At 39.0% G+C, this 24,223-nt stretch overlaps 1 protein-coding gene across 4 annotated transcripts in view; it reads left to right on the top strand.

Moving 5' to 3' along the window:
- Positions 1–24,223, top strand: part of LOC108666958 (protein Shroom2) — a 240,489-nt gene that overhangs the window by 203,742 nt on the left and 12,524 nt on the right. For all 4 annotated transcript variants that reach the window (XM_047885466.1, XM_047885465.1, XM_047885464.1 and 1 more), the window contains one exon: positions 22,050–23,638. In XM_047885466.1, coding sequence (XP_047741422.1) covers positions 22,050–23,638 — 1,589 coding nt within the window. The remainder of the gene's footprint in view (positions 1–22,049; positions 23,639–24,223) is intronic.

The raw sequence follows: 24,223 nt of genomic DNA, 5'->3' as shown, positions 1-24,223 counted from the left end.
AAAATATCGGCACGTCTATTTGAAACTTGAATGGGTCTACGTAAGATTTTGTGCACTTCTTTTCTCTTGTGAAGAAAATCGCTACAGGTTCAATGGAAATTATTCTTAACCAGCCGAGCAAAATATTACTGTCTGATGGAACGTTGATTGATTGGACATTCATGTGTTTATATTATAGTACCCTTTTTACCGACGAGACTTTTTATATAAAAGTCTGGAATCCAGTTTTTTTATACTAAGCCTGATTTTATTTAGAGGTATAACAAGAAAATGTATCATTTATTTTATGTTCTTTCATCCAATAGATGAATAATAATGCTTTTCTGTTTACTTCGGCTTAATTGCGAGACAAGCTGTCCTTGATTTTACTGAATACTATTTTCCTGGCATGTTGCTTCATTTCTCCTACATTTGCTGAACGTTTCCAGTAGACGCCGGCGCTGCAGCATTTAACGCATCGCTGATTCTGTGCGAGCTATAGCATTATCATCATGGAATAATCTGAAGTACGTAAGATCGCTTGCGTAACTGTAGGGCAGTTTCATGGTTCGGTCGGTCGGTGCAGAGGGCGCTGATTTATCCAGCGCTGATGCACATTTTGCTCTTGCATGATATTTGGATCTTATAATAAAGGTGCTCTGTAGGTGTTCAATATGCGGTGAGTATCAATGAACTATAGGTCTGTCTGTGCTGGAGAAATTACAGCAAACATATCAAGTGCGCGAGCTATTTCTTCTCCGTGCATTTTTTTGAAAGTTTTTTTTTTTAATGAACCCTTAACACAATTTGGCATGTGAAACCTAAAACCTAAGCCAAATGATACATACTCCTGCACACAGTGCACAATTTCTGGGACGAACGTAAATTTTTTGAGTATTATTAATAAATTCGTGTATAATTTTGGTATATTTCTATATGAGCATGGAAATTAAAAAATTCCTTTTGCCACAACGTTACTTCAGACACAGTCAAACGGAGATGAGTTCGCGTGACACCAAACATTAGCTGTTATTTTCAGCCTTGCAGTTGCGAACGGTATCATGTGTTTTTTGGTGTTCCGACCCCCAGTTTCCTGCACTTTTCATGTATTATCGCTGCCATCTATCGTATAATTGTTTTGACCTGTAGTGTGTTCCTTAGAGCTCATACTTGCTGCCATCGTCGCTTCTTAAATTCTAGAAGCTCGAGTAAAATTGGTTCGTTTTTCGTCGAGATGATCAATTTTTGCCATTTAACACCCCGAATAGGAACTCGTATTCTCTTAAAATTGTTTTCATGTCATTTACTAATCCTAGTGATCGAGATTTCTAGCTCCTCAATTTTTCCCCTAAATTATATTTCCTGGAATACTATATTCCCCGAATTATATTATATATCGAGTTTTGAGCAAAATTTTTAGGGAAAATTATATGGCCATGTACGGAAATATGGGGTAAATTTGGCTAATTACTGTTACAACACAATTCTGAAGCACCTATATTGTTCCAGTTACCGTTTTTCACGAATCTTTCCCATCGCTTACGAATGTCCTTCGCCTGATGACCCTTTCGCAAACAATGGAAGTTCTGCTGTAAAGTTGCAATGATTGCCGTCCCGTCTAGCTGAGCAATCGCCCTCCACGACACAATGGAGGCAATCGCCCGCTTGTGCATCAGAACTACTGCAGCGAAGCACGTCCATCGTTACCATATCGAAGTGGACCACCGATACTTATGACCGTTCATCAAAACCAGTTAGCTGAAGTTTGTGTGGTCACTGGTCAGGCGGCCTGCGTGTCGTATTATCGGTAAAGCGAAATTGCGTTTTACAAAAATGTGGCCCGATCTTCTTACACATAATTTTAAATTTGTTTGGTACAATGTTTTCGTTTTCTTTGTTTCCCAAACTCTTGCTTTATTTGCGATTTAAGCAGGCAAATAATATAAGTTTCTATAAATTCTTGGATTGAGCCGTGAATTTTCTCAATGCCAATCATTTTTACTTTTTTTATAAGATTCGTACCTTGGGAGACTCCCAGCATTGGGCTATCTTGGTGTCTTCGCTCCCACACCGTAATTACCTTACGAATTCGCTTGGGTCTTCAATCAATTTTCTCCCTCATTAAATGCGTGTGAATTTCTCTTCAATTGCACGCCTTAATTTGAATCCTTCAAACCATACGACACTTCTTGCGGGCCTTCCTTTCTCTCATCGACAAGAAAAGACTTCGCTTCGGGTCCGGAAGTACGGACGTTACCAATACATTGTTTTCCGACTTGGCTTGCCGTGTAGAAACGTCTACTTTAGCGGAATAATTCTTCTATTGTTGGCTCATAATTGTTACTCGTACGTTTTTTACTCGTGAAAGTCATAATGCTAATTTTTACTTCGGAAAAAGAAAAAGTCCCAGTCAATTTTTTTTATTTTACATGAAAATGTTAGTATCGAAGGTAACATTAATAGCTTGAATGACCTTAGACTTACGAGAAAAATTTCTAATTATCACGAGTTTATATTCTTTCTAGAGACTTGATTCAACAGTAATTACATGGATGAAATATCTTGTTAGCTCTAATCAAATTAGCAATACGTTTTTGGTAACTCTTGAACTCATTCTTTGAATATAAATCTCGTGCTTTCTTATCAGCTCCGATTAAAGTTCAACCCCATGTATAAGCGCAATTTTTTAATGAATGTCGACTGGTTCATGAATTTTAGTTGTCAGAATCCAGCAAATTTTTTTAAATTTTACATGGTGATTCATTTGCACCCCTCGTGCATACGTAAATGAAGTTGAGACGCTTTTTATCACTTTATATAACGGCACAGTGCCGGGGTCTCTCGAACCCTTGGCCTAAGCAAATGCCGGAAATGAGGCTGTGTGAGAAAATACTCGAGCTTTGCAGTCTTTCTCTGTCACAAAACCTGGCAGCTTGCAGGAGCATGATACGAAAATGTTCAACCGGTTCTTGTTTAATTCCGATCTTGCTTTATTTATTGCTGACCTAAGAATTCAGCACTTGTACTATATCACCGATTTCATCTTGCAAAAAGAAAGTCAAGTATGTAAATTTTAACCATTTTTGTGCGTTTTTGGCAAAGAAATGAAAGTTCTGTCTTGAGAATTGATTTTTTAAAAGACATTTCAAGTTAATTTATATCATTTGAAACGCCAAGAAAGGGTAAATGCCAGTGAGGTTGTTCAATTTCTTGATGTCGTTTTCTCATGCGTGTACGATCTTTTGCTACACGAGTGCTATCGACACCGCTAATCCGCATTAAAGACGCAGATCCCAGTATGATTATGTGTCACTAAAACCGGTTGTCGGTGTTGGTGCACCTGCCTCTGATGCGTCTGTATTGTAAATCCAGACTCGTTTTACTGAATAGCACCATATTCTGATTGCAAAAAGACTTACCTTTTAGAAGTCTAGCTCGTTTACAGAGTGACTTAATGTGCTTTGTTTTGGTGCGAACCTCCTTGCACATGCATCGTTTTGCATTGAATTGCGTAGAGAACCTGAAAAAATTTGTAATAAAAGGGTTGCCACTTTAGAGATGGTGATCGCAGTTAAGAGAAGCTTAGGCTACTGTTAACTTGCATTGAAGATTTTCAAACCTGATCCTTTTGGATGAGCTAGTAGAACCTACGTTTGGAGTATCTTCACCATTGCTTTAAGTTCTATCTTGATTAGGGATTATAAACTTGTTAAAAAATTGTTCGCCTAAAACATATATAGTGAATCCTAATTCAACGTTAAATGTTAACCGTGATTGCTTCTTAAATATCGAGATGCTATTCCGCACCCTGAAAATGTGTTCCCATGGATGGGGTTCAGCTCAATCTTTCTTACTGCGACAGTGGCATTGTTCTTTCAATTATTTAAGGAGCTTGTGCTCTAATACCGTGCTCCCGTTGACATCAAGGCTAAAGACGACGGATTACTCTTTTTTTTTCTTCGAAGTTTCATTGTTCGTAAAATTTCTAAGGCTGAATGTTTTACAACCTGCCCAGCAGGTCCAATTGTACCTTCCTCCCTTCATTCAATGTTGTATGATTGGAAATTTCAGCTCCCGATGTTTAAGTTCATTCAAACGCAACTTGTCTTAGCAATTTTTTTTTAATTTTATACGTGCCATAAATTTTAATTATCTTAGAATCATATTGGAGTATATTTTTCAGACATGACCTTCACCGTTTAATTGATTTATAGACCTAACAGACTTCTGAACTTCTTAAGAGACTTCACAATCTCTCCAAAGAATTTTTGCTGTTTATACGTCTCGATCTTTTGATCATTTCATTTTTTTTGAAAAGTATGCACCTTGGTAACTTTCGAGTCTGCCAAACGAGATGTGGCGTGACTCGCGTGTTTCTTGCATCCTTTTCAATGCGTCCTCAAGATCGTTCCCAGCTCCCGTGATCTCGAAAGTAATTTGGTTGCGGTTGCCTTGCGTGCATGTGCGCTGCATGCGTCATTCGTTGAGCTTCACGCCCTACTTTGTGTAGAGATGCTGGATTGTAGTACTCGTGGCTGCCACAACCGCTTGTGGCCCTCATCATGTCTTTTATCGAGAACTTCTTCCTATTGAGGATTTTAAATGTTTTTTTATATGACATGAGGTAGCAACACTTCAAAGTTCTTTTCAAATGTTTACGCGCTGCCCAAATATGTTTTGTCTCAACAAAAATGGCATTGCACTGTAATTTTTCGTATTGCAATGAATTTTTTATGCATGCACTGTTCCAGTTCATAACAATTTCTCGAAGTGACCTTAAATTTTTTGGCTGGGCTTGCGTTTGTTCCATTGTGGGGCGTACATGACTTCGGAAATAAATTTAAAATTATTACTAACTATCTTCGCAGCAAATTTGGCGGCTGCTATGCCTATTGAAAAGCTTTGCGTCCAAGGGAAAACGTTGCCCAGCCAAATTGATCGGGGGCCGTTGCCTCCTAAGATAGCCAGCGTCGGTTGTCTTTGAGATGAGTTTAGACAAAATTGTTACTCTGTCACGCTCTTTGTTAGCTCGCCGAGGCTCGGACGAACGTAGGCATTATAAGCGAGTCGTTTGCTTAAGGGCAGCGGGTCGGAGGGCTAGGCGGCTTATTTGGTAATACCTTCCGGGTCCGGCTTGCTCCGTCATGGCAGACATCTGCGCAGGATAAAAGCTCTGCCCAGCCATCTATGTCTTCTTGTTTGTTTTGTTCTTTCTTCTTCGAAAGCCAACACAGCCGTAGTTCGCTTTTGGGTTCGAATTTATTTTGTATCTGAGATTTAATTATAACGAGAATTGAGGTTTTTTATTTCAAAGTGACAACTTTGCATTTTTTTCTTGCTCTCAAATTTATTGACTGAATATCAGGCATTTTCCATCGAGGCGCCTGCAATACCCGTGAAAATAATCGTATAATCTCACTCCTTACGTAATCTCCTTACGCTTTTTTATTGTTGTAATTTCATCATGATAGAAAAAAAAGGCGTTGGAAAATTCAATTCCTTACCTCCACCTCTTGCATATAATCTGGAGCTAAATAATGAATGATCTGTGCCATGTTGATCGGTAATCTAGGTACGCGAGTGCGGGCGGCTACGCATAGCTTATCGGGACTTTCTACTGTTGTTGCTTGGGTGTCATTAAAAGCTTTCCGGGTACAGTCGGCATCTGGCTGAAGGTCCCCCGCCCTCCGCAAACAACTCGAGTCTGTGAGGAGCCTTACTTCGTGTTAACACCTGCATGTGAGAGTCTGCTGTTATCCTGCGTCAACAAAATTATGCCTCTAATCTCATGCCCAGTCATGGCCTTCACTGTACCTTTCATTGTCAGCGAATGACTACGAGAAATTGTTTTCAGCGGATGTGTTGTTTTTTATACCCATTTATAGTGTGCGATGGATTTTAGATTTTGTTTGACTTCAAAGATCACGATCGTAGATTTCGCATTAATGAGAGGCTATTGTTTTAAAATGATGTTCCCTGTTTCTCCATCAGCATTTAACCTATTTTTATTAGTTAAATCAGTGTAAAAAAATTGATCATTTGGCCTAAAATACGTACCATGCTCCTGAAAATGAATACGCTGTCTTGTATCATCCTTGATATTTACTTGAAATTAAATTTTCATGACTCGAGGCTTTCTTATTTAATGGAAATCAAACATAGTTGATGACTTAGAATTTCTTCTTTCGGCTATCATTGTATTACAAATAGAATTATTAACGTGTTTGGGATGCTACAGTCGTCCAGCTCGGCTTTCTATTTGTTGCAGCTTGTGACTCCACGTTTCTCAGTTTGAATGCATGTAGACATTTTCGTCAGCTTTCTTCCATTCACTTGTAATGGTCTCGTTATGACGAGACTCGGACTGCGTTGCAAGCGCTTAATGTCATAACAACTTTCCGTGCTTCGTTGAACTCTCAGGTACATGTAGAACTAATGACTAATTAAGACCTCTATTGTGTTCATCAAGTTCACATAAACCTCATGGCGCTGTTCTCTACATTTGCACTTTCCTCGCGTTTAACGTAACAATTGATGTGTGAAAGCGCGTGTTTCGTGCATAATATAACGTTTGAGCTTCAAAAATGAATTGTTCTTCGATTTTTTAATTATTTATTTGGTTGTCAAACAGACACATATACTCGATAATCTTCATAATTTCATTGTTGCTTCAACAATGGAAAAATTGATCGCTTGTAAAGTTGATCGGCATCGTTGTTATGTCGGAATTTTATTCTGTTACATGCGTCAGAATTGTCCAGGCTTATTCATCTCAGTTTTAAGAATAGCCTAGTCGGTTCATCACATTTATTCTCAACACGAACTGGAGCCCTCAATATGTCTAGATATCGAGGGCTTATCAATATCTTGCAAGAAAGTCGACCATAGAGAAGCTCTCTCACTTCCTCTCCCAATTTCTGCTGTTTTTGTGTGTACGAATTAACGCTTTTGTATCCTCATTATTGACTAATTGTTATCGATGCCGTTTCTCCGCGGCGCTAGCGTCGACTCGGATAAGATCACGATATAATTGCGTCCCGTTATTGACGTTCTTCTCAGGGATCCGCTTTCAAATTTGCTTGTTTGTCGTACGGGTTTCCCGCAGAAAGTTCTCCGGCTGTCAAGATAAATGTTCTTCTGCAGCTGTACGTGGAGATGCATCTTTCATGATGTGTATAAGTTATCGAGGCTTTCTTTTGTTCTTCTTTGTTTTTTTTTTAATTTCATTTTCAGCCACCGTGTGATGATTTCTTGAAATCTATGAATTATTTTATAATTGAATTTTAGAATTATTATTAAAACGTCAACGTTAATTATTTATTTGTTTATATTTCTGTGTTAGATCGACAGATCACTTACTAAATTCCAGTTCCTAGGTGCCCTGTATTGCTCTTAATTATCAAATTTTATTTTACTTCGACAAGAAAATCTTCAGAATGCTTTGCTAATTGAACAACGTTCCAAATTTGGTGGAAATAAACAGTACATTCAATCATTATTAGATGCTAAACAGTATTCAATCATTATTAGATACTAAAGCTGCAAAGTCAAATTTGTGTTTTGTAAATCACGGCCTTGCTATTCATGATTGGGCAAAAATTATAGCAAACATTACATATGCTGTTCCTTGTAATGGTATACCGACACATGGATGCGAGGCTCATACACGTGAGCGCGATCTCTTTGTTCTTGCGATTCTTATGTTCATGGTGTGGAGTCAAGGCTACGGTGTATTAAAATACCTCCTCACTGGCGTGATGCAGCTCATGAAAAAAGGCTCCAGGAACCTTATCCATGCAAGTGGCAGCCATGCTGCTTGCATATTCAGGTCAGCAGCATACGTCTAGGATGGCACAAAGCTCCGTCAGTTTCCTCTCTTTGTTTCCGAGTGTCGCTGATAGAACGCCCCTCTGCGCTAACATTGCGCAAGCTATACTTGCTCAAATATTTTACTTTGGTTTTCTCTCTATGCCAATTTTTGTCATAAATGTCAGTCCTTCTTGCATGTAACAGGTAGCGGCTCTTCCACCCGTTATGACTAGTAACATGTCAGTCGCTATCGCCGAGACGATAGCTTGACGTCTTGAAAATTCCTGTAGTTCGTGTTCGAAATTGAGTATTTAATTCTTTGGTGACTTCTTTCGTGAATTTTGTAATGGATTTTTGTTTAAATTCACCTTTTAAAGGAACCATTCTCTCTTTTTTATTAGATACCTTCGTAATAGCGCAATGTTTTGTTACTTTCCAACTGCCAATGATGTTTCAGGTCGATCGAAAATGGAAAATTCAGAATATCTTTTGTTTGTGCTAAGTTTGATGATACGTTATGGATTCAATAGATCCACTGGACAAATCCAATGAACCACGATGTGCATATGCTGACTTTCTAATTTTTAAATTTTATATGTGCAAGAGTGTTAAATAGTTTTGCCCTTACAAATTAAAGCTGCTTCCATAATAATTTTTAGCGACTGCAAAGGTTTTCAGAGCATTATGGTTCTTGAAGAATTTTCAGATTAGATTTTCGAATTTATTTATTGGAAAAAGTGGTCAGGAATTGTTTTCTAGTGGAAGGAGAAGACGGTACAAGATGAAAGAAAATAGATTCAGGTATGACGAAGAAAACTTTAGTGATAGTAGAAAAATGTAGTCCTATGTCAAGATTAAAAGTTTTGTGAGCGTTTGATTTCCTTGCTGTTTTATTGCGTTGCGCTAAAGTTATCGCGAATTTCCATCGTAGTAATGCTGTTTATTATAATATATCTAATTCAATAGGTTTAAGAAAAAAAATGATGGCGAACGGCATTTTTTGGCCGAACAGTAAATGAAAGGAAAAACATGTTTAATTATGTAATACAGATAATAAAAAAAATGCTTGTACTAAAGATACTAAAAAGATACTAATGTACTAAAAAGTTGGCCGGCTGGACCAGTTGGTCCCGAGAGTTCCCACACGTGTGGCTGGTATAGGATCCTGCCATTCGTTCTGCTCGGGTGATCGCTCTATGAACAGTTTCGAGGCTGACCTCAAGCGCTGCAGGATTTTCTTCTAAATGTGTTTCGAAAAGCTTCTGACCTTCTTGGCTTGATTTGAAAGCTCGATATTTTTTGACGGATTACTTGCGTAAGTTTGAAAGGATTTTTTTTGTGTAAGGTTTTTTATTTGCGGTAATGTTTACATTTTACGTGGAAATACGCAGAATCCAGTGATTCATGGAAAGCCCTTATTTCTTTTATAGCAATGAATTTGGACGTTTTTCATTGCAAAATTCTCCTGTAAATTTATTGTTTAACGCTCATATTTTGTCCATCACATTTTCCAGCAATTTTGTAAGATATAGCATCTATTGGAATAATTATTGTTACACACACTTTACGATGTAATACTAGTACGGAAGTAACTCGGCCACTATATATTTTTCAGATGTGCCATCTTTCTTGAAAAATTTGTCGTTGCTGCCGCACAATATTTTTCTCGATTTTTTATGGCTAAGAAACTCGTGTTGTCCATGCCAACTCTGGACGTAGCGCGGCCATCTGGAGTCATGCATGACACGAGGTTGTCCTCAATTGTCGCCTGACCTCGGCAGCAAGAGGTCAGTGCGTGCGTCTGGGAGAGGGTATTAACCCATCTTTGGACGAGTGATAATGCTGATGACTTGGTGCAACACTTTATCAGGATAATGCTCGTTTCAAAAAGTTCCGCGCAAACACTGAGCTTGATGCCAAATTTCTTTGTTGGAATTGAAAACCTAGGCTCTACCCTAATTTTAATGTGCACTTGCTGTGATGTTTCTTATTAAATTATCTTGGTAGGGTTTGCGGTAGACAATAATTAGGGTGGTACTGCTATTTGCAGTGTAGCCTGGCTGACTCATTACTCAACCGTTACATGCGACCGCCTTTAGGTACCATAACTCGACCTACACCTTCATGGCTGCTCCCTGCCCGCCATGACGCGGCAACTGCAACGTAAATGTCAACACAAAGTTACCATCATCGCAAATGTGGCGGCTATATTCTGCTTGTTATTCGCGGTAGCAATATCATTAGTCATTGATTATGATCAAATATCGAATTTAAATTAAATTAGATATCGAATATTCAATCGCGACTAATTCGGTGAGCTCTAGAAGAGCATAGTGCATGGTAGCTAAAAACGTAATCCATATTTGAACCTAGATGAACGGTTTTGATTGTATTATTATAATCTATCGGGAAATTGAACTGCCGTGAAGTTTATTATGAAATATGATAAATTTTCTTGGAATTTCTTTATTGTTGAATTCTTTGTCAATTTGAAATCTAAGCAATCAAATGATATAAATACCAATTTTGTCTGACGATTCCTCGGCGATCTCGTCATATAGACTACTAAAATGCAGCCTCGTTTTTTTTTCATAGGTATCAGTTGTATTAATTTTGGCCGTGGTGTTGCCATCCCGCTGTTAACCGTGTTGCATTATAATGTTACGAGAAGTGGCTACAGGTTTATGCAACGCATGGTGTCTCTTTTGTTCTCGACCGAGAGACGTGAAGTTCTCGTTCTCTCTTACTCAACATTGCCTTGAACTGCACAGCTTATGTTTGATTAAAAACACTTAACTTCTTTTCGTTTACAATAGCTCGTCGCTGACTTCCATGCAAAGTTCAAATTTGCTCCATATTGTCAGAACAAACCTATAATGCTCATTATTTTTCATGAGTGAAACTTTCTCACTGCATCAACCCAGATGCGGCGAGAAAGACCTCATCTTAAGTTGGAATTACATTTTTTTCAGCTTAATTTGTAGCGCCCAGTTATTCGAGGTCTCGGAAGATTTTAAGGAAATTTAAACCTCTTTTTGTTATTGCGAGAACTGCTAACAAATACTTGATTCGCACAAACGTGCTCCAAATAAAAGTATACCTCTGCCGACACAGAGCAGAGGCGTCTGATGTCATGGCGCCTGATGTGATTTTCCTTCTTGAACGATTCAACGATTTTTTTTGCCGATTATGATGCTAATTATTTTAAAGTCGTTTCTGCCTTTAAAGGTATTTGTTATCGCAGCCTCCTGAAAATATTCCGGTTTGCTGGAATCTGCTCAGTGGTCAGGTTCCCAGGAGAATTGTTGAGATCGCAGCCTGGCTGACTTTTAATGATCATTAAACGCTCGCATAAACCAAACATTGAGCACTTCTGCATTGGGTTCATTGTTTTGACAATTGTGCTTCTCATTTCAAAAGCTTTTATCGTTGTTTTTTGGGTGAAAAGTTTCCATCAAGACTGCACTTGCAGCACATCAAGGTTGCAAAATAATTATAATTTTGATTTGCTTTCAACTTCCTTATTATTGTCTTGTAAAAATATTATAGTTTTTGATTCGTTATCCTAATTTTATATTTTCTGTATCGGAGTTCATGGAAACTCTTGAAGAAGACGTAGACGAGTATAAGTAATATTAATTGCGTATTTTCAGATTCTAATTAAACCTTTTATCAAAACCTGGTGCATTTCAAAACATTCAGACGCGCTTTGTGGCGTTTTGTTTTTTCCTTAATTTCAATGTATTTGAACAATAGGCAGTAATTACTCAGTCATCCTTACTTAATTTGGAGGGATTATTCTATTTAAAGTTCCAGATTTTATCCTAATAATGGGTCCCTACATCCTATTATATGCATGCAGTCATACTATCGTGTAACACAATTATTCGAAAAGTTTCAAGCAGCCATAGATCCACGCGCTCGTTTCTAATTGTAACCGAATTTTCTCTACCAGGCCATCATTAAATTGAAGGTCCTCGTGAAATTTTCAGTTTTCTTGCGTGCTTCAGCTACCATGAGCGTCCGTGCATGACTTGATGACACAAAGTTTCCATTGTTCTTTGAATCGCGACAAATTTAAGGTTTGGAGACAACCGTCAACTACCATAAAGCTTTCACATGCTGCAGAAACTCCGAGGTTCCTCGATATATGCGATACTCTGGCACATATGTAATTGATATACAATTATGATTGTAATAATTTATCCTCTTGTACGATAAGAGAACTCGCCTCACTAACAATTTCATTATATTCCTGCTATCTTGAAGTAATTATTAATACCGTGCTATACTACCGATAACTGTTCAGCCATTATTTACATACATAATGATGTATGCCGACAAATTAAGCTTCAAATCAACACATTATGTTTGCCTTTAATGTTTAAATCATGTCACATGGTCGACTGCGGATAAAGCAAGACTGTGGAGCAAGTGGGTCAGCTAGATGGACTCGTTAATGCAGGTTAGGGCTTCAAACAACACTATAACTATCATAGAATATTCTCGATTGGTGATTCTGGTCATTCAATCTAATGTAAACATCTCCTAAGTTCTTGGGTCGTGCTTTATCATCTCATTTTTGCCCGTGAATTTCGTTCAGAAAGAATAAGCGAAGTGGTTCATTAATAGCACGCGAAAAATCGCTGCATTGACAAGTCCATGTTACATGTTGTTCTAAATAGGCCGTCGTTTCCTCTTCCCTGGCGTCATTATGACGGGTGTCGCCGTTTGCACCTTCCCGGGCTTGCTTGATTCACGAAATCGCCCTAACAAACAAACGTGTTTGATATAAGAAGGTCTCTACGATGCATGAAAGCTCAAGGTTCCTTTCTCATCTTGCCTGCTCTATTGGTTCATCTGAAGGCCTTTCCTCTGTCCGGCAGAAGTGCGGTTCATTTGGCTCCCAAGGGCATCTCTTTATACGTAGAGGCCGTGTGCTCATTTCTTGCGTTGAGGAAAATGAAGTGCTTGTGCTTTCTGAATATGTTACTTGCGCTATGGTGGAAAAAACAGTTTAGAAGTTGAGCGATATTTGGGTCAGCTAGAGTGAGATTTTGTATGGCTGTTCACTTATCTATTCACTTATTAAATTTGACTAAATTATTATGCTAACACTCTCATGCTCTCTAACGCGTAGAAATAAGGCATTTTATATTAATTATTTGTTATAAAGCATAGAGAACACACGTTAAATTTAATGAGTACTTGTGGTAGTATTGGATGTGCACTCCAGAATAAATTACAGGCTGTCCTGCGATGTAGGGCGCGGTGCTAGAAGCTTGAAGTATGTGCTTCTCCGCGCACAATGCAAGTGCAGGGTGTAAGGTGGACTCCTTTTTTGGCTTAGTTCAGGTGAGATTTGCCTGTTGTGTTACAGTGCACCCTGCTTTGATTATTCTATTGTTGTGTCGTCGCCAAATGCGTTTATTTTTCTTCTCGTGTATATTTGTTTAAATTTCCAAGTGTTGCAGGGTCTTGGAAACGTGGCAATGACCGTTCGTGAACTGCCTGTGTTCGGGCGTTTATTACGTCCATCACCACAAATTCGGACCTTTTAAGTCGCGCACATCTGTAGCTCTCAACGCATTACTTTTTGTTGGATTTGCATCCACTATTTGCGAGTAAAAATTAGTTGTGTTTAATTTTGCCTTCGCAATTTACTGTTGTAGAAACTCATCCAGCAACTTACATCGAACAAGTGTCATTAAATAATATTTTTTTTTCTGTATTGTACAGACTGACATCTTTCTTGGATGTTCATGTGCTCACTTGAAACCAGGTCGTGTATGGTTCGGGATTATCATAGTCTACAGCTCTTGTGCACAGCAGCATTTGCCTGTCTAGCAGCTGCCTTATGTATGCCTGCAGCAGCTGCAGGATTTCTCCGCGTCTTCCGCTCTCGGCAGTCCGACTGCCCGGAAATACGAAGCTGTTCATTGTTTATCTGTGACGTCATTTCCATATCGTTTATTGGAACTGTGAACGCGTGTCCCTGCTGCTTGAACTGCGAACAAAAGTATAGGAAATATTTCTTCCCATTAATGTTTCTCATATAATAGATAGTTTTGTGAATGGATAATCAAATTATTTCAGTATGTAATCAAGATATTACGAGTACATTTTGACAAGGAATTTAAATCAATCGAACATGGAGTAGCTTCTTGTAGCGTCTCAAAACTTCAGGTTTGAAGTTCTTATTTTGAAGGATTTTCTTAATTTTCTAGATCCATCACTTGTGACGTTACTAGCCTAATAGCTGATACGTATTTCCCGTAGCTTCATATCACCTATTATTTTTTATTGTACCAAGAACCGAATAGCTTGAGATAAGTCGGCGGAAGTCGCCATGAATTTTGAAAGGTTCTTTTATACTAACCGACACCTTGCTTAGCTGTTTTGCCTAATGGCTACTGGCGCCTTGAATGCATAATGGTTTCAGATATGGGACCAGTTTAACATCGTATTGAAAGGGCTCTCATTTACTAGCTTGTGACCCGTACTGATCTCTGCCCTTGTCTGCTCTCGGTGCTCTGTCGCACTGTCAGGGTCGCGTTCTTAAAGAGATTCATGGTCGCTCTCTGGTATATTAGCCTTATCGGTCAGACGTGGCTGGCCATGTGCTCGACATTTGAATTTTCAGCTTATCGGTCGGGCGTTTTTTTTTTGGAATGCAAGCGGTGGCCTCTCTGCAGCGATAGTAAGTTCATAATGTTTTCTTTATTATTTACTTGAACTTTCCATTTGTCTATAAATTGGTGCGTAGTATTGAAAATTCGATGGAATACTTAGACTCGTTTATTGTTAGTCAAATCGATGTTAATTTGTCGATCGTTATACATGTTACACTCATTGCACTTACTTTACACTTATTGAGGAACGCTTATCTAGAGAAATGCTGGTTTTGAAAATCGATTTCGTTCACATGAAATTTTTCAATGAAATCACTTTCTCGGAAATAACGTTCAAAGTTATTAATTCTTTCAGCCCCTAAACGGTGCTTGGTAACCTGTTAACCTTGTTAGTCTTTAATTAAACGTACTATAGCGTGCAAGTTGCCTGAATTTTTGTGAATTAGCATCAGATTATGCAAATTAACACTTAAAATTTGTATTTTGCGCCTCTGCAATGTCATTATTAAACACTTGAATTTTCCATCTCTACAGTATTATATTTGTTACCTGTAGGGTATGCTTCTGTCTTGATAATGTGAACCACAGATCTAAAGCAAGCTTAGTGAACGGCTCATCCTTAATAACTAACCAGCTATCTGGGTCATTATAGTGGCAATCTAGCGTCCTCCGGACTAACGGTTCAGCAGCGGCAGCAGCGCATCCTGTAGCTGTAACCTACACCTGATCTCTTGCCCAATTACAAAGCTGCACTCCATGTAATTCAATTACGCGGCTATAAAACCACTCGTCCAATTGCGCTGCATTTTTCCACCAATTCATTTTCGTTCGTAACCGAAGTCTGCCAGCGTATTGTGCGCCGCATGTCGTCCACAGTTTTTAAGTCGCGGCGTCCTTTGTGAACGTGTCGATTAGATGCGACAAACGAGCGGATTTGTGGTTCAGCGGCCTGACCTGCATAGCAGTGGGCCTTGAAAATTACTGGAATTGTTTTCTTGTGTGAACCACGTACGACAATTTTTCTTCCTTACCATTAACAATCGGCGTCGTCATACCTTTTAAAACTGATCAACGTAGATCTCTTTAATCTTAGAAACTATGACACGGTAACTGATTTATTATTTTACTCGGATGGTTGTATCCTAATTATGATCCTTACCTCGTAATCCTTCATATTTACCTAAGCGAAACTTTATTGTGCCCTCATATTCAGAAAAGAATGAAAAACAAAGGTGATAGCATAGTATATAAAGAGTGCCGGAGGAAACGTAGCTCGGGAGTAGCACCGCTGAGAACATGGAGAACCTGCAGGCGGTTTTAAATAGTCCAGCGACCTCCAGAGCAGGAAGCGAGGAAGCCTCCGCTCTCCCGGATTTGGCCTCTACTCATGCGATCGTTGCTTAATTATAAGATGTAGAGGTTTTTTCTCCTCGAAAAGGTGGGATGAGCGTAAAAATTCCGGCCTTATTTTTTCTTCCTTAAAATGGCCAGAGTTGTGCATATGTTTTTTTTATGGGTGGGGGAAACATTTATACGTAAATGAAAAGTTTATATACGTGTGTGGCTCAGTGTGTGCCAATTTCCAGTGCCCGATGGGAATTTTACCTTAATTTTTTAAGCGTCTTCTCGTATCAACTTCGAATTTTTCTTATTATTATTCTAGACTTACGTGCAATTGTATGTCCAGGTACAAATGAGAAGTGTCATGTTTATCATGCATGTACAATTATAGGACCTTCTACAACTCCTATTATAATTGAAGTCCAATCATTTAAATTTATTTAGCTTCGTAGCCATGTTATCGTCAGAACCTACTTCTCATGCTGGGCCTGTGCCAGTCCGTCTTGCCGCACCTTCCTGCTGTAGTTTGAATTTCTTGCGTCAACGGTCGGCCACGCCGTCTTATTTGGGCGGTTTGGTGACGTTGGAGGCTCCAGCTTTGGTCGATGACCGCCTCCAACGGAAGTTTGGATTAAGTCATTTTGCGTCGCTTGATGTTTCGTCATCGAAACGTGTGGTCCCCATACAATTATATTTTGTGTGTTCGATTTTATGTATCGTTTATATACATGAAGTTGAAATTATTTTTATTTTTTAATAATTTGTTCATGAGAATTACACTTGATTGAGATTGACGAAAATCTGGATATGTTACGTATGATTAAAAATGAAATAATGGAGATTGTCTTTGGGAGTCGGGATTTTCCTAACACGAATCGGCTTGTGGCCTTTGCTTTTAACCTTCAGGTGTCTCTCGTCCAAATTATTGCAGTTCTAATTGCAGCAGGCTTGAAATCAGCCGCAAATTCACCGTGCACTAAAAAATATGCCTATACAACTAGGCATAGTTCACAGGTCAATTAAAATACTTTAATCTTTTGCGTTTGCACAATCCTGTATGCGTGCCCTGCCCTGGCCTTTAAAAGGTTCCTGACTTGGGTCGCTCACTCATCTCCGGCTCGTTAATTTCTACCGACACTTGAATCATCCCAAGGCTGACCTCGCCTAGCAATAGCATTATTCACAAATTAACCTTTCATTCTTGCCTGGTGCGGCAATAAGTTGTTTTTGCAGTCAAGAAATATTTAGGATCAGAGAATAGGTGGTACTGTGGCGACTGTAATGTTGGCCCCAGTAGTTTATGGCCATGATGACATAGTTAGCCACCTATGCTCCTTCCATTTACTCAACAGCTTCTTAATTGTGAAAAATTATTTCTTCTTTGCAGCAAACTATCTGGCATAAGTTTACTGGTATTTACTTAGTTCAACGCGTAGAAAACGTCTATTAGGGTCCACGAAAACGTTTCTGATATTTTTATGCCGTTTCAAGAGAAGAAAATCGGTTTGCGGATTATATTGTTTTTATTGACTATGCAGAAGATGCAAACCTATGGATTTAAGCAGCTTCAGCGGCGTACTTGCATTACCATCTGTTGAATACTTGCATTAACCTGCTGAATTTAGTCGTAGATGCTCTTCTCCTGACCTTGACAATTGCATTCCTATGACCTGCATGGACTGGACAAGCGTAGCTGTAGGCAGTTTGTGCAGATCGCGGCGCGTTCTATTAATTGCGGCGAGCTCGTTGGTGCGATGTAACCCCTAACATCTGAAGCGAGGCAACTCCCCTATACCCTTTGAGCTTGAAGGCCACGTGGCATCACTATTATATCCTACCATCTTCGGCCAATGGTTATTGATAAACATCAGCGTGTGTAAATAATAATGCACTTTATTTGAATACATTTGTATACGATCGGTGAAAGATGATTTATAGGTTAATAATGATTGATCAATTCATAGATAAATAATCATTTTAATTGAGCGATCGTTAAAAAGGAGCAAAGATGGTTGGGTTTAAATTTAATCAAAGCGTTTTTTTAACACTAATGATGTTCAATAGTACAGTATAGTGAAAAAATCCTAGCTTTTTTGGTGAAAATCCTTGGTATTATTCGTACCTGTTGAAATAGGAATGCTGTGGTGAAAGTTGACTTGAATATCATGATTCATTGTAATTACCTCTTTTAACCATCCCTTCGTTAGAACATTCGTTACAGCGATGACTTGAAAATTTTTAAATAACTTTTACATGAGGCACCGTGTATTGCATGCTGGTCTTGTATAACAGGATGAAGCATTTTAAATTTGCGGTCTTGACTAGCTGGAAGAGTTTTACTTATTATTATGAAAAGACTTTTAGGCAACTCAAGCGTTCTTTCAATGTTTTTAATTTTCATGTCGTTGGAATTTTGTAGGGTCTGAACGCAGGTCAAGTTCCTACTAGAGAAAAATCGAAGTGATTTTACATTTCTGAGTACAAGTGAAACACAAGTTTCGAAGTTAGACTCAAATCTTCTTGTAGTATTTATTAGTCGAAGACTACCATGATCACCAAAAAATGATTGCTCATAAAACGACCAAATTTTAATCCGTAGTTTCTTGTATTACAATTCACTCACATTTCACACTAGCCGGTCCTTGAATCCCCATGCCAGAGCATCAAAGCTTGCAAGTTTATTTCGGTATTATTTACATGTAACAAGCTCAAGATTTTTTAATCAACAGTATCTTGTGTCGTGTTTTCAATTGTGCCAAACCATCTGTTTCTGTAAGCACCGCACAGATTCTCTATTATTCATCGGCTGATCATTGCCAGCGATATACCTGCCACGATATGGAACAGCATCTGCTTGTGAGTTTCATGATCCTATAAAAGGATGCGTTTAACTCCGCGTATGCGCATTGAACTTTTGACCATTGCACCTTTACCCTTCACATGCATACCACTACCGGGCATGCCTACACCCACCTTTTATAATGCCACCCATGTCATCCCGTGACTGTCGTTCCCAACGTTCATTAGCCAATAATTAGCTCTTATTCTATTGCAACGACCTCATTCGTTACAAGCTACAACAATGGCGGCTCAGCAGTTCAGTTGTTTTTGAATTGCAATTCGGCAAGCGTTGACTACTTTGTGTGATACCTTGATGTATTTTGGTCCCACACACCTCGAGTTTGTCAATTGAGAATATGTCCGCATTTTTTTATTGCTTGCCACTTCTAATTAGTTTTAGTTGAAGTTTCAATCGAACAATCTAAACTCATAACAACGAACGGATTAAATCGTTAATGACGTAATCCACCAATAATTGAAAAATGGCCAACTAATGTAACCAAGTCTGTTTGTAAGCGTTGAATATTTTCTCTCGTTTTTTTTAATTTTGATAGATTAGAATACTTTTGATATGGAATATTTTTTCCGGTTAATGACCATCCCCATCTAATGAATACTATTTAAACCATAAGTTTTTGGGCTTACGTCATTTTTGTATTTTTTACGCAAGTCAAGTTTAATTTATCAACTTTCAAATGAAAAACTTATAGACCGTTTGAAAATGCTCATTTTGATAATTATGGTGTACTTTTATTTTATATGAATACGTACAAAATATAATTTCACATTCTGCAGAAACTTGCGTTGCCTCGATGGAAGCCGTTGCCTCGTATATATGGAGGACCTTAATGCTTCCCTGTTCGTCCTGCATGCCTTTAGCTCCTGTACTTGAATGCTCGCTCTCAATTAAGCAGTTCGTTTTTAATTCATTAATTGGTATTCACTAAGCAGTTTTTAATCTTAATTCTACTTGCGTTTTTATAATCAAATGAAAATGTTGTGATTAGCCCGGCTATTTATCTAATGACCTTGGTTACTGATGTTCACTATATGGAGGACACCATTGTACTCCTTAGAAAGTCTGGATCTCTAAACATGAAGAATTCAAAGGTTGCCATTGCTTGTTTATTGGGTCGTTACTGCTACACACCGTGCATGACAAAGCATCATTAGAGCTTTCACTGATGCAACGTGGCTTGGCTAAGACCTGGCTTGCTTGGATACGTCATCCTTCACTTAATATCCAACGCGCTCAAGTCATTGTGTGTCGCACAGATCCAAGCATGGGTCTGAACAGGCTGCCTCATTCCAAGTCCACTGCCGTCCAATAACAAACGCGACTGACAAGGAGAATTTATTCCTGATTTGGCTTGACATCGGCCAGGCAGGGAACTGATCTGTAATATTCTTTACGGTACTCGTTTTAGTAGCGCCGTTTGCCAGTTTTTCAACTGGTGGATCATGTTTCGATAATTTGTTGTCACTCTTTTGTAGAGAACGATAGTACGTTGGCTTTCCAATATATCATTGCAAATGAGGCTGAGTATTGTTGGTCATTCATGATGTAGTTCTGACATTTATTATAAAGGCGTGTTCAGCCGTTAGGACAGTCGGTCGAATTCGCGTTTTCTTTCTTGCAAAAAATATCGAGAATGCAATTAACTGCCTCATTAATTCCGTTTTATGCTCATTATCCTAAGTGTTATCTGAAGCCTTTTCGTAATATTTTTTTTATTTTTTCATTCGTAAGTAAGTTTTCAGAACACTGAAGTTTTTGAAACAATAATTTTCACGCAGGCGCCAAAGTTTATCGTCCGATGACGACGACCAATTAATGTATTTCGAATGTGTTGGTGTGTTCTCGTTTTACAGGGAATGCTACTATTGCTACTTGCTTTCCTCCACTTAAAGCCAATATTTTAGAACAAGAGATTCGGTGACTCCATCATTGAATTGTTATTCCATTATAATCGTAAAGTTTTAATTTTCTCAATTTGTTGCGTTCCTGCATTTAAAACATTGTATTGACTCAAAAATAGATTATTATAGTAGTAACTATCACATTATGACGTTAGTTCTAATTCAAGTTGGATTTCAGTCTATTGATTTTTATTATATTTTTTAGTGGTTACAGTTAGTGGTTATTTTTTAGTGGTTAGTCTCGTGTGTATTTTTCTCAATTCTACAAAATTGATTCGCTAAAAGAAGCGACGCCATGCAAAACTCAGTGAAAGTTTTGCTCCGGTGGCAGGCAGCAGATTTTCGTCACTGTCACCGTTCCGTGACCGCCTCTTTGGCCCTTTCATTAGCGAGGATTGAGCTTCTTAGTGAAGCTTTGGAGAGCGAAAGTTCCTTTGCTCGATCCTGTTTCTTGGCTTGACGACCTTCTTTGTTCTGCAACCAGCATAAAGAACGCTCCTATACCGCCATCTATTGGCGGATTAAAAAACTCATTACCATCGTGCAGCTGCATTCGTTACGAAAAAATTACTTTATTCTTAGTTCCAATTGAATACCCATAGCTTTGTTTGTAGAATTGATCATGGTTGTCGCATAATGTGCATCGAACTTATTTCCGATCATTAAATAATTGAGTGGTTGATTTGTATTTTAAAATTTAATTGATAAAATTGTTATCTAAGCAAGTATATGTTAAATGACGTCAATGTCCATACGCGACCATTTGAAATAAATTCTGCAGTTTTAGTGATGAATTTATACAGAAATCAGACTAATTACAATATTGCAATGATCGTAAAGCCCTCGTGTGGTTCTTATGATACTTACGTCTCGGTTCTTCGCTTTAATTGCTGCTTATGCTTTATGAAATTCGTTCAATATAAGACGTTCAATACTAATCGAAAGTTAGGTGCGTTGTCGTAGGATTTCGCTCAAAAATTTGAGTGCAACTTTCGATATAGGCTAAGTGGTTTGAAACGAAAAGTCAAAGAGAAATTGTTGCCACGAATATGCTTCAAGTTCGATCTTGAAGCGAATCACGTTCGTGCACTCATTGAAGGTTGGAATTCTAATTATTCAATGATGGTTTCATTTTTGGGGGTCATACCCGTATGAAGTTTTCATTCCCATAAACCATTTTGGCTCACATCTCGCCCAAGAAGTCTGATATTTAGTATTTTTTGTTATATTTCAAGAGCAAATGTCGAAGTTTTTTTTCTTATGCGAGGGCAGAGGTCTAGTGATTACCTTTCGATAAGGACATCTATATAATCTTGTTTCTTTCCGAAATTTTCTGCCTCCTACGTGCGATTTAATAAATTTTACATTTCGGTCGTTTATTTGTGATTCAATCTTAATCAAGTATATCAATCAATTTTTAATTTTTGTATCAGCTTGAAACCTTGCAAAGAGATCTCTCATCTGAATCGGATTTGTATCTTATTAATTGTAATTTTTTAATTAATGTTATTTTTATTTTATTTTCAGGACTTATCACAAGGATTCATACATGGCTCAGAAGAAGGATTGGTCAAGCGGCTTCGAGGGACGATATCGGCGCACATCGTCTCCATCTGCCTCGCCCAGCCGGAACATTCAGACCGGCAACTCCATAACTCCTAATGCACTGGAACACTCCTTGACTCACCACTCATCCACAAAGTGCCTCAGCACTTACAACAATAATTACGCTGCTTTGTCTTCATCGCCAATGCTTTCGTCGTCAACTATGGCATTATCTTATCCTTCTAACGCATCTTCTGGTTCGTCTTCGCTCTCGTCTTCCTTATCTTCCTCGTCGTCGAAATCAAAATCTGGATCGTATCTGAAGCATTCTGCATCGTCCACGTCGTCATCGTCAAATTCATCGGCTGGGTCGTCTTCTGCTGGTCCCAGAAAACCTATTTTTAAGTCCCACATAAAACCCACTACGCTTGATAATGAAAATCAAGTCAACAACAACGATTCAGGCTGGGCTGGCCATGCTCGCCAGACGTCCACGATAGTCGATTTTACTAGCGAAGCACTTCGAGCTCTTCGACCCAATAAAAAATCAGAAGCTGCATATTACCAACCGACTCCTATTAGAACTCTGCCTTCTGCAGTGTCAACTCCTGCTTTGCTGCAACAGGCGACCTACAGGTCGCAATCAGCTTCTTCTAACCAGGGGTCATCATCTTCTTTAGCGAGCGCACACTTAGATCCGCCACCCAAGACGAGCCCCGACTCATCATTACGGGCTTCTTTGGATTCTTTACATTGCGCTCGACTGCCGATTGGATCCCGAAGTCGCGGAGCCCTCGATGGGCTTCCCCGAACGGTAAGCGTCAACGAAACTCTCTCAAACGAGTCTTCCAATCGCTGCGCCAGTGTTGTCGAAAGTTTGAGCAGGTCTACGAGTGTTGCGGATTCTTTGTGCCGAAGAAGTTCTAGTGCGGCTGACACTCCTTCGAGTTTATCACGTGCAAGTAGCATTAGTGAATCCTCGGCTCCTAGTCCTACCTGCGTAGGCCTAGCGTCTACTGCTGTTGAAGGGGCTGTCATCGCTCGACCTGCCACAGTTACTGAAGAGTCGAGTGTTCTTCAGCCCTCCACTGTTGAGCAAAAAATATGTCATGAGAGAATCGAAGACGCTTCTCGAGAATATAACGGAAGCGGTAATCTAATCGATTCTCCGACTACTTCCTTATCCAATTATTATTCGACTGGAAATTCTCCTGTGCCATCAAGTAATTCTGTCTTGTCATCACCTCCTCGCACTCCGCCGGCCGTTACAGAGTTGCCAAACGATTCATTAGTCGCAGGGAGTACACACTCTTTGCCTTCGATCTCAGACGACAATGACTCGTCATCACAACCTTCATCGCCTCTGCTTGCACCCTCTGAACTTCTGCTTCCCGAGGCCGCTCCAAGCGTCTGCTCCGAACCTGGTAGTACTGATGTTACTGACGTACAGGTGGACATGGTCACCATTGGTTACGGTCGAGGACGACGGCGAGAAGAAGTCGAGTGTGAACTCCTTTCTATGGAGTACGTCTCGAGACTTGGACTCGATCCGCGGCTGCAGGCTCTATTGGGTGAGTGCTGCTATGATATCTTACGTGAAATTCATTCACTGCCTGCATTTTAATTTTCCGCTGATAAATTTCTCCCTTTTTCTGTTCATTGCACTAAGTAAATTTTGGTGCATCACTGCAGCTACTAACTGTGCTGCTATGTTAAGACAAGTAAGTAAGTGTGAATTGTGATAACCGATTGCGGTTCCTATTGCTTATTAAAGTCGCGTTGGAATTTTTATGTCGGTTTGTCTTATTTTGTTTATTCAGGTTACGTATGAATGTGCTTCGAGGGTCAGTAAGCGAATTCTATTAATTGCTTTATTCTTTAAATTTAGTTGCAAAAGTTATAAGTAAGACTGTGTGAGAGAGAGTAGACGGCTCTTCAGTTCAATTAACACAGTCTCTGCTCTTATCGTAGGTAGAAAACGAATAATATGCTTGAAGAAAACTATCAATTCTATCGTACACTATCGTGATATTCTTGAACTTCTGAAATCTATAGTCGTGTTATCATTGTCTTAATCGCATGCAATCCCACTTCAACACGTAGGACACCTGCACTTTTTATCATATAAAATATTCAAATTATCAATTCTTTTTGGT

This window comes from Hyalella azteca, unplaced genomic scaffold (genome assembly GCF_000764305.2).
Source record: "Hyalella azteca isolate HAZT.00-mixed unplaced genomic scaffold, Hazt_2.0.2 contig17983, whole genome shotgun sequence".
In the NCBI taxonomy this organism is placed as follows: Eukaryota; Metazoa; Arthropoda; class Malacostraca; order Amphipoda; family Hyalellidae; genus Hyalella; species Hyalella azteca.
The sequence above is the reverse complement of the archived record's forward strand: the minus strand, read 5'-3'. Positions and strand labels throughout refer to the sequence as shown.